The sequence below is a fragment of the Zingiber officinale genome, chromosome 11B (genome assembly GCF_018446385.1).
Source record: "Zingiber officinale cultivar Zhangliang chromosome 11B, Zo_v1.1, whole genome shotgun sequence".
Lineage (NCBI taxonomy): Eukaryota > Viridiplantae > Streptophyta > Magnoliopsida > Zingiberales > Zingiberaceae > Zingiber > Zingiber officinale.
In genome coordinates, this window is record NC_056007.1 from 83934296 (window position 1) to 83952509 (window position 18214).

At 39.1% G+C, this 18214-nt stretch overlaps 3 protein-coding genes across 4 annotated transcripts; all 3 read left to right on the top strand.

Moving 5' to 3' along the window:
- The first annotated feature begins 265 nt into the window (after positions 1-265).
- LOC122035131 (ubiquitin-conjugating enzyme E2 11-like) lies at positions 266-1444 on the top strand. Of its 2 annotated transcripts, none has more exons than XM_042594519.1 (3): positions 266-426; positions 668-895; positions 1053-1444. In XM_042594519.1, exons 2-3 carry the CDS (start codon positions 680-682, stop codon positions 1281-1283), a joined length of 447 nt encoding a protein of 148 aa, XP_042450453.1. In that variant the 5' UTR covers positions 266-426; positions 668-679; the 3' UTR covers positions 1284-1444. The 2 variants fall into 2 exon arrangements, with proteins under 2 accessions (XP_042450453.1, XP_042450454.1); XM_042594520.1 differs by having other exon boundaries at positions 345-489.
- A 5721-nt stretch (positions 1445-7165) lies between these two features.
- Positions 7166-13201, top strand: LOC122034452 (E3 ubiquitin-protein ligase makorin-like). The gene is made up of 5 exons (XM_042593709.1): positions 7166-7322; positions 9681-9768; positions 9870-10663; positions 11993-12062; positions 12707-13201. Exons 1-5 carry the CDS (start codon positions 7312-7314, stop codon positions 12989-12991), a joined length of 1248 nt encoding a protein of 415 aa, XP_042449643.1. The 5' UTR covers positions 7166-7311; the 3' UTR covers positions 12992-13201.
- A 1592-nt stretch (positions 13202-14793) lies between these two features.
- On the top strand, positions 14794-15450 carry LOC122033417 (arabinogalactan protein 23-like). The gene has a single exon (XM_042592431.1). The coding sequence runs from the start codon at positions 15119-15121 to the stop codon at positions 15293-15295; it is 177 nt and encodes a 58-aa protein (XP_042448365.1). The 5' UTR covers positions 14794-15118; the 3' UTR covers positions 15296-15450.
- The last annotated feature ends 2764 nt before the right edge of the window (positions 15451-18214 follow it).

Here is an 18214-nt window from a genome sequence, read left to right on the forward strand (position 1 = left end):
ATTTTATCGTCTGTATGTTTTTGGGAAAATGATTTACATATGTATATTTAGAAAGAAAAAACTTAGAATTAGAAGACGATAATGAGTTTAGGAGATATTTTCTTCGAAGTAAACCGACAAGTGGAACTCGAAGGTGATGCAAGAGATTAATTATCTTACATTATCATGTAGCTGTCCCCATGTGGGATGGGGCCTGCTTCTGGAAACCTGCCTCAGATACGCCGCAAACCTATCGATCTATTGGAAGATTCGTCCCTATCCGACCGCAGCTTCTCACCGCCAGCTGGCCGTATCATGACCTTGGGAATCCGGTCGTCATCTCCCCCTCCACCTCCACAACCCCCAAAAGCGAGCTGAAAATTATTTTCATTCCATCAATCCTCCTGCTAGACTTGGAGTTCCTCCTACTCGACTTCACTTAATCCGGTAGGTCAATCGCTAAACTGATTTAGGACTCGAACGAAGATTTCAATTTTATACTCGAAACAGGTCGAATTTATGCATTTGGTTTGCTTTTCCCACGGTTAAATTTGTATGATTCTCTTTTTCTTTTCTTTTCTTTTGTTTGTTTCCTTCTTTTTTATCTATTTTTTGCTTCAAAATAACGGCTTGCCATCGTCTCGCTGATCTTTCAGCTAAGTTCTTGCCTGTTTCCTTGATTCTGCAGGAAAAGAGCCATATGGCCAGCAAACGCATCCAAAAGGAACTCCTGGATTTGCAAAGGGATCCTCCCGCGTCCTGCAGTGCTGGACCAGTCGGCGAGGATCTCTTCCACTGGCAAGCTACGATTATGGGTCCTTCCGAAAGTCCCTACGCCGGCGGGGTGTTCTTCGTGGCCATCCATTTTCCTCAAGACTACCCATTCAAGCCTCCTAAAGTCAACTTCCAGACCAAGGTAAGAAGAAATTTTGACCCCCGAGTGGAGACCTGCTTTATTGGATCATCATTTCATGTTTGTGATACATCAATTATGTTGCTATGAGACTATTTTCTTCTCTTTTTGTTTGTTGATCCTCCTACCGAAATTGTCTAAAAGGTAGCTAATTGTGCAGGTGTACCATCCAAACATCAACTCCAATGGCAGCATCTGTCTTGACATCCTCAAGGATCAATGGAGTCCGGCTCTGACCATCTCCAAGGTTCTCCTCTCCATTTCCTCCCTCCTCACGGACCCGAACCCTGACGACCCCCTCGTCCCCGAGATTGCCCACCTGTACAAAACGCACAGATCTCGCTACGAAGACGCAGCGAGGTCGTGGACGCAGAAGTATGCCATGGGCTGATGTTTGCATGGTTCTTCAAACAAGTTAATTAATCACGTTTGTTTGCTTGGTAATGTACTTAGAAGCAGACTTGCTGAATCCTCAGCTCTGCTCCTCGAATTCTCTATCTGTTCATGTTGCTTGGTTCGTTGTTAGGTGTGATTAGAGTTGGATTCAGATAATTTACAACGTAAGCATGAACAACGTAAGCTACCATTCCTTTTCCCCTAAAACTCTATATGTCAAAAAAAAAACATAGAACTTTATTTAAACAAGATGACGAAATGGTAAGTCGACAAACCTTGTAATCTCTTTAAATTCCAGGAGAAGAAAGAACATCAAATATGATGAAGGCGACAACAGAAACTACGTGACACTGCAACAAAAGAATTGTCTGATAAATTCTGATTTTAGAACCCAAATTTGACTATGAATTTTTCTCTTAATGTTCATTCCTGATTTTAGCCCCCAAGTTTGACCAATACAAATCATCGAATTAAATTGGAAAACAATTTCTTGCATGCTTTAATTATAAGAGAAGTGAGAAGAGTCTTGAGCACCGGTTTTATTCGTGCGTTGATTTTGAAAAAGGCAAAGTACTCAACGATTTGATCTGTATATTTTCGCAGAGGGTTTATGTTTGTTTGTCTGCTTTCAGATTTTGTCCACCAAATAATGAAACATTATATAAATTTATTTTTCAGTTTTTGTTCATGCAAATTTGATAGGAAATTCGAATTTGAAAGTAAAATTCAATTGTTTATTTGATAAGCCGAATTGAAAACTTTAAATCTCAGATGTTTATGATTTCCACATTAAAGAAATTAGTTGAACTTTGATATAATAAACGTTTTTTATATATATAAAAAAAAGAGCAACAAAATACAATTTTCCTTAGAAATTACATAAAACAACTCCCCTGGATACTCCTCTAGCAACCACTAAACCACACAATTATTAATACAAAATTCATCTCTCACTTCAAAGTTTGAAGCGACATTAATTAATCAAAGGTGCCTAATTGGATCCTCTCAAGTCAAAGCAGACAGGCATTAATTTGCTGCTTAGTGACAACTACCAGCATTTTTTTTATATGTAACTAATTATTTCTGAATGAAAATACTGAAATTAAGATGCTAAATTGTGCCTCTGAAACCAGAATGTGCATTACACAGCCAAATCATGAAGAATAAGCAAATTTATGGACATTCATGCTGCTTAATTACACACTAATGTCTAATTGTAGCAATTAATGGAAATGAACAAATAACAAGCTGCAGTAGAAGTAAAGAAGAAGGAAAAGAAAAGAAAAAAAAACAATTGCCTGGCTTTCCCATGTATGCTATGAACTCTTCATACAAAACCCATCTCTCATTGAAACTATAACTTCACATCCCCCTCCATCTTCAAGCAGAGAGGAAAGGAAAGAGAAGCGACAACGAAGAAGAAGAAGAGGAGGTAGAAGAAGAGGAAGCCACATTGTTTAAAAGAGAAGAGATTAATTATCTTTTATTAACTGAGATTATTTTATATGCCAAGAAACACATAGGAGAAAAACATGGAGGTATTAGAGAAAGGAAGGGTGTTCCCAAGAAGATGACAGATGGTTCTTGTTGACTGCACTGCCCTGCACTGAACCAGGAGGGGACCCTAAACACCTTCTCTCTCTTTCTCTCTCTCTTTCAAAATACCTTTACTTCCTTGCACTTGAATACTTGATGAACTAATTCGCTTGCTTAGTTAATTTCCTGTAGTGCAGTAACGACTTCATCTATGGTTTGTCTTGCCATGCACGGCACGGGTGCAAGCGACAATGGCGCCGAGACCATGGCATCTCTGGTTTGATCAGTAGTGTTGTCACTGAGAACCGAAGAGAATTGGAGCACCATTAGAGGGATGAGACGAGAGAAAAGCGTCTGGTAAGAGTTTAGGTTAAGAGATGTTCCAATCAAATTAATACTGTGGATTAAGGGGCAGAGCTAGGATATTCATTCAGTGTAGGCAAATTGCGGCTACCGCTAATGAATACGTTGCAGAGGACGCCTCCCTCAGACTAGTTCCAATGACAAGCCTGATAGTAATGCCAAGATAGCTCGAGGCCTTTGTCGCTCGTGAGCCGTGCTAGCAAGCAACAAGGAATGCCTCTAGGATGAGATGAGCATAAATAACAAAGAAATCATCCTTGAAAATTATTCCAGATTGATTTTGTCCGGAGTCTGAGTTAGACGAAAGTCAGATGAAGTGTCGCTAGGGTTGACGGGGAGGAGACTGTGATGCGGAGGTCACACGAGCTTCCCAGAATGGACCCCCACGTGGCCCTAAAGAAATACGGGGTCTGCGTCGGCGGTACCAGACCCCTACACACACTCAGACAAACACACGGAGCGTTAGAGACCAAGAACCGGGGAAAAAGTCCCCGGAGCAGGTGCTCCGACGCTCAAGTCAGGTACTTTTTCCCCAAAAGAACAGTGTACGAGGGAAGAAGAAAAATAGACAAGTGTGCGAGTGAGCGTACCTGCGCGAGGGAGATAACGTCCCTTTTTATATGACAATACGTACATTCTGAAGACTAACCCCTATCAAAGAATGTAGGGTGTCAGGGCTTGTCGAGTGGTGGAGGGCACGTGATCTTCTCCTATAGGCTGGAGGGATGTTCTCCTTGTAGGTGATACCAACCGTTGGAATATTCTCTGACATACAGCAGACATTCTCTGACAGATAGTTATGATTCCCTGGCCTATTGTCGCGTAGTGCCTTCTATCCTGCCCGGATGTGATTGAAACAATCCTGATTAGTCTGTTGGGTGCTGATGAACAGATTAGTCAGGCCCCTTATGCCGATCCTTATGATTCTGACCTCACCGAGGGTGACAGATTTGCTCACGTAGGCTAGCTTAACAACCCCTGATCAGTAAAACCAGGTCAAGTTTGGTCCTGACCGTACTTCTTACTCCGACCACGCTTCCTATCCTAGGTCTGGTTTCCCGACCGGTAGATTCCTCTCTGGCTTTATACACCGGATGACCCCAGGTGGTCCCCCTCCATATATCAACTGTCACCCCTCCTTGCCTTCTAACTGTTATATCCCCTTGACTTCTGACTGTCACGTCCCCTTGATTTCTGACTGTCACGTCCCCTTGATTTCTGACTGTCACGTCCCTTTGACTTCTGACTGTCACGTCCCTTTGACCCGACCCTACTACTATGCACCGTATCACAGATCATGATGCTTCTTGAGTTGTAAATAAGGTCCATTATCCCATAAGTGAGACTGATATGAGTATTATTTCTTAATGATACATAATTTTTGATGCCCTGCACTAGGTTGACATTAGTTGTAAAATGAACACATTTGTAGTAAAGTAAACAATTGAATTGTTGTTTTAATTAGCAAGTTTATTCTAATCAGTTATTTGGTCGCTTTATTAAATTGTTCTCCTTGATTTCAAGATCAATCTTCACAGATCAAAGTCTATTCAATGTCCCAAGCCAATACAAATTAACAATGCTTCAAGATAAATTGGTATTCTCACATACTCGTTTGAAAAAGTTAGGGAATGAATTGAAGTTATTAAGTATCTTTTTTTATGCTCTTTTATTGATTTCTTTTTTATTGTTGATCTGAACAATTAAGAAATGTGGTCAGATAAAGATTGACCGTTAGTTCAGTGAATAAGGAACCTATTGAGAACTCTTAATAAAAATTTTTGTGAAATGATTTAATTTACTAGTAGCATTTTTTTTTTTCCAGAGGCCCAATGTGGGCACCTACCCACTGTACCTGTGCTGGTTCTGCCCATGCATCGGTGGTTAAGCTACTAGTCAAATAACATGTTGACATATATTTTCTTTGGATATTGGTGGTTGAGGTGAAATATTTGAAATAGGTGAAATATTTGAAATACACTCTAAAAGAGAGTTAGATTGACATAAAAAACCCCAATAAATTATCTCGATATTCAAGTTAAGATTTACTTAGGTGATATGCGAGAAGAAATAGATGAAGAAGAAGAGCACTTGGTCTAGGGTTTTGAATTAGGGATCTTTTTTTCATTACATTTGTGAGTGTTTATATAACTGTTAGGAGAGTATCTGCACATCAACTGCTACATTGCGTGTGCTCCTCCATCTTCCTAGTGTGAGCCAACAAAGGGTATCTGATAGTCGTCAGTTGTCATGTCATTAACTAATTATGGCAAAAAAAGACGAATACACTCGCCCCCAGCGCCCTCGCCAATCCGTTCCAGGGCCAACACGAAGGAGATAAATCACGGACGACTACTAGTCTTTGGAATAGTGACTAGCACATAAGGGAGATATTTACCTCGATTTTGCTGAGATTTGAATCCCAGACCTCATTGTGGCAACACCTCAATATGACATTAACTAAGCACTATGTATTTGGAGGGAAGCATCTAGGAGATCGGATTTAATAATCCTATAATCGTCTTTCAATTTATCCAGTAACATATGTTATGGAGTATTTACAGGAAAACAATTCTCAATGATGGGATGTAGGAATGGCAACGGGGCAAGTTAGGGCTGGATTTGGCCAATCCTAAAACCCACCCCATCAGAAAAAATGAATCCAGACCCATCCCACCTACTTTTTCAACCCACCCGCCCCGAACCCACCCTGAATATATATATATATATATATATATATTCAGGGTGGGTTCATTGAAACTTGTAACCTGTCCTGAACTCGCTTCTAAACAAACCCGATTAACAGATTTAAACCACCCCGAACGAGATGGGTTTAATACGGGACCAAGTTTAAACCGGACTCATTGCCACATCCCTAATGGGATGGTTGCGTGACCTCCGTACCCACATCTACTCTCATATCTTTGAGAGGCCACGTAGAGTGTGGATCTGATAAAAAAATGAGGAATTCAAGTTGGCGTTGAGTAGTCTTGAGAGTATACAATATTAGTGATTGAGGCTGAACTATAGGTGATCTCGACGATTGAGGTTAAGTCAAATAAGTGGTGTCAGAATCAAATGCCAAGTCAGGAGAAATGTTGGTAACTGAGGTCGAGCCAGGTAAATGATGTCGGGATATGAGATTGAGCCAATGTAAATTTTTGAGACTAAGATCGAGATCCAGATGATACCAGGATTTAAAATTGAGTCAATGTCTAAGACTAAGCTCGGATATGAGTCGGAGTCAAGAGGTAAGACCTGCACTTAATTAATCTTGATTTTCTTGGATAAATGTATTGAGCCAGGTTCCCACTAAATCTAAGCCTTATCCGAGCATAGCCCCATTTTTTTCGGATCATATTTGATCCATCTTCACTTTGACACAGATTAAACCTACCTTTTGACCGCACGCATCAAGTGTGGCAACTTCCAAGTTGACTTGGGAGAAAATCATGTTCATGGATTCACGTTGAAGCATGTTTTGACTTGGGAATTCGTTTTTAGTTAAATTTCTCAAGAACCTGTAAAATACATGAACATGAGAAATGATTTCTCCCAACTCAACTTGGAAGCTGCCACAAATTCATAGAGACTGAGAGTGGATTATTAAATAAGTCAGGATAAACTACTTTCAGATTTGGAAACTTAAATTATGATTATTTGTGTCAACCAAAATCCAAGCGTCGAGATATCTATAGGCCTTTCCTAAAATACGAAGTCCCTGTAGTCAACGAGTCAATACCTTCCAATCGACTTCGTCGTCGTATCCCCAACAATATAACCCGAAAAAGGACCCTAACTAATCTTCGAGACAACCACACTCTGGGCCCATGTGTATTACTTGGTGTGTATATCACCCAACTCATCGTTGGTACACCAAATTCCTGGGTTTTTTAAGAAGATCACCTCATCATCTATTTACCCTTGGTTTGGTTTTATTTATACCAAGAGCAAGAACTGTTCTGCTTTGGAGATAGTTTCGTAATTATTGTCATGTCTGAGGGTTGTTTCTTGGAGCACTTGGATCCCAAATGTAAGCATAGTAAATTTAGTAAACCCTCGGGCGCCTCTCTTCCACCTCCCGGCGTTCTCGATTCCGATCAGCGTTCTCTGCTCTTCCATCGATGCCGAGAAGGTGATGCCTTTTCCATCCGTAACTACGACTGTATCCATTCTAAGTATTTTGGCTGCCAGTATATTTTAATCATTTTCTCTTTTCGATCTTATATACGCCTCCGAGACGTTCTAATTTTTTTCCTTTCGGTTGGTTGGCAATCATGTTTTGTTGTTTTTATTGTTTTTAGCATATTTGAGGCTTGATAAGCTAAATAGATTGTTTGTTTTGGTCGTAGAGTAAGATCAGATTTCTAGCTTTCTGGAAATTGTCTAGGTGTTTGGTTTCCCAAATGTCCGTGGCATGATATATCGACTATATATATATATTTTTTCATCAAATGTTCGTCTTTGTGGCATAGGAGCTATTCCAGGTGAAATCGTTCGATGCTCTCAATTTGATTAATATTGTAGTTTCTTATGAAAAAACTAAACCTTTTAGATCGGGTAGCTTGATTTTCCTTATTATATAATGCTTACTGTGGATTTTCTTCAAGCTGCAATATAATGATTATTGCAGGAATTTAAGCATTAGAAAGGCATCCCTATTTCAAACAATAAATAGAAAAAGAGGATTATAATGGAGATGAAAATCAGGATATTGTTTAATTGGACTTTGTTAAGGTTTACACCCTTGTTGAATAAAATACGTTGTCGTTTGAAGCCTGATCTTAGTGAGCTCAAGCTGGCATGCATGTAGTTATTGATCAAAGATGTTTCATGACTTTCTTTTTCCACCCATTACACATATGCTCCTTTATCCTAAAGGATGCATCAGAGCAAGGATGGATTGCATAAGAATCGAGACAATTTCCTCTATTGATGCATAATTAGAGAAGGGACGGATTTAAAATCCATTGGAAGACAAAATTTTTGTTCAACTTTTTGTCTGCTTGAAATCATGCAGAAGAGGTCGTTTTTCCTCCTGAGCGAAGCAATAAACTCTCTGACAACATCTCAACATCTGTCTTGTGCCAAATAAGGAGCTCACAATGAGCTTTCCATGAGCTCATAGTCGTGTCCTGGCCTCAAGTTGCAGCTGTAACTTGGCTGCCAGCTTGTGGTCGCGAACTAACCATCAGCTTGCAGTGAGGCTGCTGCAAGCTTACAGCCTCATAGTGAGCTCTTTGCTAGGCCGCCTTGAGGTTGAAGTCTCTTAGCGAGCCCACAGCTAGAGCTCTTTAAGTTTGCGCCTAGTTCTCTTCCTTTTCCTTCTTGCTATTCCCCTCTTTCCCTCTTTCTTTTCTTTCCTTTCCATGGTAGATTTTTTTTTTCCCCATAAAGATTATCCGTCCTTCCTCTATGCATTCTGAGATCTAGAATGGCCTTAACACCCAGCAGGAGTCCATTGATATGTTGATGTTTAAGTTATGGAAAGGAGTTAGTATCATATCTGAATTAGACAACTTGCTATTTAGAGTTCCTTCCTACAAGGGTCATTTGGTTTGATTAACAAATGTGATTAAGGTTTTAAATATTGACTACTTTGAAATTTTAGGTCCCAGGTCAGAACAAAACAAGAGGATTGTGTTATTTTGTCTTATGCTGACAAATGGTGTTAGTTACTCTAACAAGGAGTGGGAGGAGTGGAAAAAAGAAGAAGTGGAGGAGGAAGAAGAAGAGTTGGAGGAAGCCTTACTTGTGGGAGGAGGGGTTCATGGCATTAGGTGACTCATGATGAGGGCATGGAGCAAGCGGTAGAGTATTGGAAGCTTGGTGGAACACAAACTTGCAGATGAACAATTTGCGGTTGTGGAAAAACTTGTGGATGAAGAACTACAATCACGGATGAAGCTTGTAATCACAGTCAAATTTGTAGACAAAGCTTGCGGTCAGGACAAACTTGTAGTCGACGACGGATGTGCAGATGAAGCTCATGGTCATGGATGAACTTGCGAATGAAGTTCACAATTGCAGATGAACTCATGACCATGGATCTGCTTGTTGCACTGGGGGTTTTGAAGGTTTCTGTATGCCTATTGGCGTGTGGAAACAAATTTTTTGTCAATTCTATTGGACAAGAAACAAAATTGATGCCCTTGTTGTAACATGTTTACTGATTGATTATTTCAGAATTGGTTGACTTGATGAGATGGGTACTTGATTCTTCATTGATTATTATCCGTCGCTATTTCTCAGGCATGTGGTGTCATGGTTTTCCATGTCTAGCTTTAAGCTTTGAAGAATTAGCATAGATGATAATAGGATGCTGCGACTGTAACATATGCATAGTAGATATATTGTAATATTTATATCCTAGTCAACAATGTTTCTTTCTATATAGGAGGCAATGTGTCTTAACTTTGTTTACTAACACCTCAGAACTATTGTAAATATGAATGATGTATGTTTGTTCTTTAATATGTATTCTTGAACACAGGGTTTTTTGCAAGTACTTTGCATGTGGAACATGCTTGAAGGGAGAGTATTGTGATTTTTCTCATGATTGGAGGGATCAACGTAACAAAGTAAGTTGACACAATAGTTTGATCTTATGTTTTTCAACTTTTTTCTGATCCTAAGGTGTGCAGTGCATTGATGTAATTCTTTTCTCTGTATTTATGGATAGGTATGCACCTTTTATCAAAAGGGACTCTGCAACTATGGCCGTAGATGTAGATTTAGCCATGTCATAGTTTCTGGAGATGAAACGTCTGTAGCAACATCTTCAGAACCTTGTTCTCAAATAGAATCAAGTTATTCTCGAGTTTCTTTTCCATCAAGAGCTTCCAGAAATCAAGACACCAGTCAAGCTTTTAGTATTCCAACTGTTTTGGCAGCCTCAAGCCAATCTCATATACCTTGTGAAGGTGCACAAAATCAGGCGATTGGTTCTCGTACTTTTCCAACTAATGCAAATATCCATGTCTCTGATAATAGCCGTCCTCCATTTGATGTCCAACTTTGTTCTTTTAATCACATTGGTAGTTGTCCACATGGTGAGAGCTGCCCTCATATTCACGGAGACTTATGTTCTATTTGTGGGAGATATTGCTTACATCCATTCCATCAAGAAGAAAGAGACAAACATATAGAATCTTGTCACAGAAACAGCAAAGTTCTTGAAACTTTGAATCACAGTAAGGAAATAGAATGCAGTATTTGCTTAGAACGGGTACTCTCTAAACCTACAAATACTCAGTGGAAGTTTGGAATATTACCAGAGTGTGATCATCCATTTTGCATTGAATGCATTCGGAATTGGCGTAGTAACTCTCCTTCTTCTGGCATTGATTTGAACACTGCATTAAGGGCCTGCCCTGTTTGCCGACAGCATTCACATTTTGTCATTCCCAGTACTACTTGGTTCTCCACAAGTGAAGAAAAACAACAGATTATCAATAGCTACAAAGAGAAACTCAAGTACAAAGTTTGGTTTACCTGCATTCATGTTCAATTTTGTTGTTCTTTGCTTTGGCTGGCCATTTCTTGCCCGTGAATATCATAATTTTCAAACTTCTATGCTAGGAAGATTAAAGTTTTATCAATCATGTAAATTCTCTTGTTTCCACTGCATAGGAGCACCAAGTGAATAAAGGAAGAAGATGTTTCTGAAATTCATGTCTACTTCAATCTTGTATCCTTATGTGGAAACATGAGTAACAGAATTTTCTACTTAAAAAATAGGCACATAATTCAAATGTCTACCTTGTCAGATCATTGATAAAGAATAAAATTCTGTTGAATATTCCTGATTATCGTTTACGGTACTTCCTCTAGTTGTAGAGCTGAAGTACTGACAGTTCTTAATTTTCTGTGACGCCCTTGTTTAGTTCCATATCCAAGTTGTGGCCTAATCAAAGGAGTTTATAGGTTTGGACGATTGGGTTAATTTTGAATTGATTTAAGAATTTTGGCCATGTACTTGAGCTTAACAAAGTTTGCCCCACTAGGTAGCGGACCCCACCTAGCGGGATAAGGCTTGGTTGTTGTTGTTGTTGTTGTTGTTGTTGTTGATATTTTCCATGGATTGGTAAGGGTGTCCATGGGTAGAGTTGGAAAGCAATGTTTTTATCTGTTTGAAAAAAAGGACCACAGAGTTGTGATTTTGTCCTTTTCATTGTGTATTATATATCAAAATAATCTCATGATTGACACTCATCATAAGAACGATAATGGATTTGAGTTACTGCTTCGGAAAGTTACAGGATGCCTTCTGGAAGCAAACACAAACAAAAGGTGAAAATAACCACACTGGACTGAACTAATGTAGCTAACAATGACCTACGTCATCCTGGATTGGATTAAGATATCTAACAATGACCTACATCTCCATGGATTGAACTAAGAGTCTGACAGGGACATCTATTACCCTCTTCTTTGCATAGAAAATCAGACTTTAACAAATGAAGCATAAAGATTACTTTCTAGTTTTATAGGTATGTTACTGGTGCATGTTATGATTGGTATCTTATTTTAAATTAGTCGAATGACCTGTGTCCTTGAAGTTGTTTTATAGGAGTAGGTTTGGAATTTTGTGTAGCATTTACCGAAAAGATCTGAAAAATAAGGACCCCGTTTGCATCCGAATCAACTTCGGGTTCCATGTTAAGTTATTTGGCCTTTAAACTATGACTATCTTTTTTCTACCTCTGTTGAACTTGTAAGCCTATAATTGTCATTGTCTGCATCATTAATTTTTCATTTTTTAAAGAAAGCCTGATTATCTATGACTATCTCTTCCTTTGGCAGGTCAATTGACTGTAAGTATTTTGATTTTGGAAATGGGACATGCCCCTTTGGGGCTATCTGTTTCTACAAGGTAAGTAACCCTCAACTAGATTATCTATTACATCACTGTTCAATGGATTGCTTTATTTTATCCTCATATTTTTGGTTCCTACAAAGCATGAAATTTTTTGATATTTTTTCCCTTGTGATCCTGTCTTTGAAATTCACTATATTTGGAAAAAAGAACATTTGATTCGTCTTCCAACAGAAAACATAGTAAACATATGAATTGCATTTTCAGTAAACAAGGATGGAAAGCAATGTGCAAGCAAGGTTGTAGAATAATGATTAATAACTTAATGGATAATAATTGTCTGCTTCACAAATGAATATGTATCCAAAATATTTCCAACTATTAAATTTTTTCTGTAAACAAATTGTAGTCTGAAATTTTCAAGCTAGTCACAATATACAAATTTGATCAGTCTAAAAGCCCTTACAAGTGCATTATCAACACAATATACAAATTTGTCACTTTCCATATGATTATAATTTCCACACCTAAGTGTGGGGCTCAACCAAATCTTGGTCGAAAGATTCATCATCATTTACTTTGTATCTTGTTTATGTTTTGTTCCTTCCCTGTGAAGTTGCTGGATGTTAATGTATTTTGTTTTCGATATCTTCAATTATGATTGATTTGGGTGTATATCGTCCATGCATTTACTTTTTCAGCACACTATTCGGCCAAATGCGAGTTGCCAGAATTCTGATAGGTCTTACAGATATAGGCCACGTCCACACAGGTCTAGACGACCAGAGGAAGTGGATGAAGATGCAATGGATGGTTTCGTACTTGTTATGAACTACGAGTTAGCTAACCTTGCCGCCCTCCTCGATTCAGATGAGGAACAGGAGAATCTTGACGACTACGACGACGATGTCGGCAGTTTGTTAGCGATGAGTTTCCTACTTATGCAGATGGATGAAGAAGGAATAGCAAGCTATGAAGATATTTAGCCTCATTACTCGTGAGTGATTTTTGTTTAGTCATCCTGTGGCCCTTGTTTCTGAATTAAACAATCAGCACTCTGAAAAAGAATTAGAGATGCGAATTACTTCACATCTTCACTGCTCGAAACCCTGTGATTGCAATATATTTTCAATCCAATGAATGATATTGTATATTTTTTAAATCTTCAATTATGCATGATATATTTGTTTTTCTTATGTACTCTCTCAGTGCACAGGATCTGTGTTTGGTTGCTTACCAACAACAAATTTTAAATTTTGAATTTTCATAAATAACACATAAGAATCGGCAATATAGCCCTGTGCTACAGTGCCATGGGGAGTTCATTGAGGCTCTCCATACATTTAGGGTTCGAAATCCAGAAAACTTTGAAAATTTTACGTGGGGTTGGATGGTCAACGTCGAGATTAATTGAACTGTAAAACTTGGATACTTGAATTATAAAAAACGGGTAATATAGACAATAAAATATCTACTAAAGAGTTTGTATGAAAAAAAGAAAAGAAAATTTGATAAATCAAAAGAAACAAATAAAGGACTAATGGAATATTTTAAATATTTTTTCATTAAGAGTGATGATACAGTGCATAATAGCAAGATCTGATCAAGGAGACGTGGCAGTCAGAAGTCAAGAGGACGTGACAATCAGAAATCAAGGGGGCGTGACAATTAGAAATCCAGGGGACGTGGTCGAGGGGGCGTATCACTCAACAGAATGACTATAACGGTTAGAAGCCGCTAACCAGTTAATGCTCTGTCGGGATGTCCAAATCAGAAATTTAGAATCGGTTGCTCGGTCAGGATGTCCAGATCGAGAATTTAGACTGGTAACATAAGGAACAGTGAAGGAAGAGCGGGAATTATCTCTACCGGTGGGATTTTCCCAAGCAGACCCACATATAAGAACCTGGTATACCCGACCAGGATATGGCGGACTACTCAGATATATTCAAGTCAGGCTCGTCGACTGTTGGTTATCAAAAGTTCTTTTGTCCATGCTCGATCAGCAAAAACGACAACTGAGTCAGATAATCGTAACCACCTGTCAGAGAATAATTACTGCGTGTTAGGGTATATTCTAACGGTCTGTGGCTCGCTGCTAACAGAATCTTCCGCCAACCTATAAGAGGATGTCACGCGTCACTCACCGCCAAACAAGGTATGACATCCGACATTCCCTGACACTTATTAGAAGCCAGAAAGTACGCACTGTCATACAAAAATGGGGTCCTCTCCCTTACGGAGGTACGCTCACTAACTTTTTCACATCAGTCTCCTACTTTGTTCCTTTTGTGTTTTACTGTGTTTCTGAGGAAAAAAATACCTTACTTGAGCTTCGGAAGATCTACTCCGGGGACTTTTCCCCTAGTTCTTGGTCTCTAACGTGTAGGGTGTTTGTCTGAGTGTGCGCAGGACCCGTGTACCATCCTCTTCATCATCACCCCTGGTCAGCCGTCCTCAATAGTACTTCCGGAGAGCTCAGTCACCCTTCATCAACATCACCGATCACTCGTCCGATTTCCGGCTGATTCAGATTCAGGACGGGATCAAATTGTATTACAAAGTTATTTAAAAATGATGTTTTTTTTGGCAAAATAATTAATTTATAAATTGATACACTGATCAGTATGCACGATAAGACGATAATATAACTTCCAACTAGAATGAATTTTTCGGGCGGCAAAAAGAAAATAGAAAGGAAAAAAAAAAAATCCATGGCATACATCTGGCGCTGCCAGACAAGAACAAAGTTGGAAAGCAACGTCAAAGGAACAAGAATCACAACAGAAATCCATCAAAATTCCAAGCCTCTTCTCCTTGTAATAAATTGTGATCTCCGTCTTCCTCGCTCCTCAGCTAAACTTGGCGTTTTGTAGAACCCGACGTGGCCTCCGCTCCTCACTTCAACATCCCTCAATCCCCGCCTCACCCCTCCTCACGAACACGGACCACCTCTCAAAAATGGCGTTTTCCTATAAATTCCCACCACCCCCCTCCCTTCCTCCTCAGGTCTGCAGCTGCAGGAGCAAAGGAGAAACCGAATCCCTTCCAAAGCTCCCACCTTTCCCGTCTCCTCCCTTATTCGAGTTCCCAGCTCGCCGCCGCAGCAGTCAATGGAGATGAGGAAGATCGCCTGCGCCGCTCTCATCGTCGCGGCCGCCGCCACCACCGCCCTCGCCGCCGAGGCTCCTGCCCCTGCCCCAGCCAGCGCCTCCTTCGCGGTCAGCCCCGCCGTCGGAGCCGCCGTCGGCGCCTCCGTCCTCTCCTTCTTTGCCTTCTACCTGCAGTAACCTCAGCGGCCGAGAAGCAGCGGCCGTGGCCGGGGCACTTGATGAGCGAATAACTGCGCTTATTGTTGTTCGTGGTTTCGCGTTAATTATTTCCTTACCGTGTTGTGTTCGTTTCTATGGATCGATTTGATTGTGAGACTGTGAATCATTCTCAAATGGGATGAAAAAAAAAATCTTTGTTGGTTACTTTGTTTCATCGTGTTGTTATCGCTTGAATGGTATGTCCATGAAGGCCCATGGCCTAATTCAACTTAATTGGGTCAATACCCTACCCAAAAGCGATGGTTCGCTGTTTTCACTTCTTCCGAACCTCGCCGCCTTCATCCGTCGGATCCTCCTCTGCTCGACTACCACGCCGTGATCCGCCACTGCGCGGAGTCCACGGCGGTCGATGCGCGCCGGCGGTCCCTGGAGATTGGTTCCGCAACAACGCCAATCCCCACGGCCTGAACGCGTCGGAGCGAGCTAGCCATCTGTCAACCGAAGCGATGAACCGCCTTCCGGTAGGAGACAGGCCGCTCGCAGTGATCTTGTCATTTCGACGAGAGATTCATCGTCAGAGGGGGATGCAGGTCATAGAGATGATCCGCGAGTATTGAAGGCCGAATCTTCTTCCGCTTCCATTTCTTGCCGATCTCTTGCCCAGCTTCGATCTACAAGGGAAAAACATAAGCAAAAAGGTGAAGCCTATTCTCCTTCTTAGATTCAACTGATTCACAATTTGTATAAGAAAATTTAAGTTATTTGATCTGATTCTGTTTCAATATCTGTACAAATGAATCGTGATTTAATCCTTACATCCAAAATGGATCTCTGCGATAGAACTACTTGTGAAACCCTAGATTAGTCTGATATGTGGTATAATCTGTAACAAAAAGTCATCAATGATAGAACTTTAGTACCTAATCTTGCATTTTCATTGACGTGCATGGGGAAAGTGCTTTTATCATATCATGTCTTTCCGTCCAGTTAATCATCCCTTGATCAACTCCTTTCAAACCCATACCAGGTATTAACACCCTCGGATCACTGTTTTCGGTCGAGTTGTTCATAAATTCGATTCCATTGAAATGCATTCATGGTTTCAACTGGACTGTATTGGTTTGTGATACTCAGTTTAACCGATTGAACTATTTGATCTAGTTCAGTTTTAAAACCATTGCGTTACCAAGACTACACTGTCCATGACCCAGATGATTTATGTACTATATTATAAATACTTGAGGGTCGTATTAGTATATTCAGGTTACTTAAATTTCAGTTAACAATATATTCTTATCAGTGAGATGAATATTGGATTTATATTAGTGCACAAAATTCATGAGCCCCTTTAATATTTTTCCACTAGTTAGTTATGAATATAGTGTATAATGCTCAGCTGAATTTGTCAATAAGCAACATAAACCTTTACCCTTCAATTTAAAAAAATTCTTATGATATGATTTTCATGCAAAATTAACTTGTTTGGGTTTCTTTGTACTAATGGTGCATAAATATACTGAATACCTATGCAAGTTGATCTTAGGTCTAATTGACACAAATTGGTTTACAAATCGATCTCCAAATTAGCTTGTTGCATGAATTTCTCTCAAGTTTAGTTTTTTTTCACATAAAATGTATATTTTGTGTCCCTCACACCTTAATGGCGCATAAATATAGGCGAATGCCCATGCAAACTGATTTTTGAACTAATTAGGTTTATTTGGCACAAGATAGTTCATAAGCTTATTTGAAAATTTAGTTTTGGATCAACTTGTTACATGAGTATCACTCAAAATTGACTAGTGCGTGCGTTGCACTTGAAATGTTTATTTTTGAGATTCACATCCTAATGGTGCATAAAATTAAGAGTTGCCCAAGCAAGTTGGTTCCAAAATCAATTTGCATGAGTTTGATTGACATAAAATGGTCCATAAGTGACATGATCTTCAGTTAAAATCAAGTTTATTTTCTGTTGCACGTAAAGTGGTTATTTTTGGATCACACACATTCAATCAATGTTTGCAAAATATTATCGAGGGGCATGATTTGGTGAAAATCAATTATTGAGGAATTGTTTGGTAAAAATAAATTACATGGGAGCGAGTTCGCTAAATTGCACAAATTTCAATGAATTTTCCTATACAGATTCCACTCGGGCAAACACACATTTGCCCTTTCAAAATAAAACATCATATTTATAGTTATATCAGTTCATTGTATTTCTTTTAAATGTCATTACAGAATGAATGAATGCCTTTTTTTTTTATTAAGATTGTGTATGCAAGATCTTCATGACTAATTAATTTCCTTTTGCCCCCTCATTTCCTCCCATTTCAAAACGTTTTGAACATCTTTTGTTTACTAAATAAATTAAAATAGATTATTGACAAATTTTAATAGGAAATACCAATCAAAGGCTAAAATGAATCTCTATGACATATTTCAAAGATTTATAATGGTATATATGATACGTGTGTTTATGCTTCTTTTTCTGAAAAAAAAAACGATGTATTCATGCATGAACATATACTTTGCAAATAAATATCATTTTATGGTAGTGTTGAAATAAATCTCTTTTGTGCTAGACAGACAGGACTGTGTGTGTTACATAGAACATGGGAAGGAGATCCTAACTGCAATCGGCTTCAGAACTGAGCATCTGTCTATGCTAATCTTTCACTCTGGAAATGTTTGATCCTTCTCTAAGCTGTTCCTCGATAGTAAACGGTTGGGATTCAATTAAAGTCCTATATTAAAAAGATTTAGTAAAAATTATAAGTTTAAAAATATATAAGATATTTCTATTGGGATGAATTTTTTGGGTAAAGTCTAAGAATAAAGTCATGAGGACTTAAGTCCAATGTGAATAATATCATATCATTATGGAGATATGTAAATATGCTTTGACACAGCAAATGATATCAGAGCTATGATCCA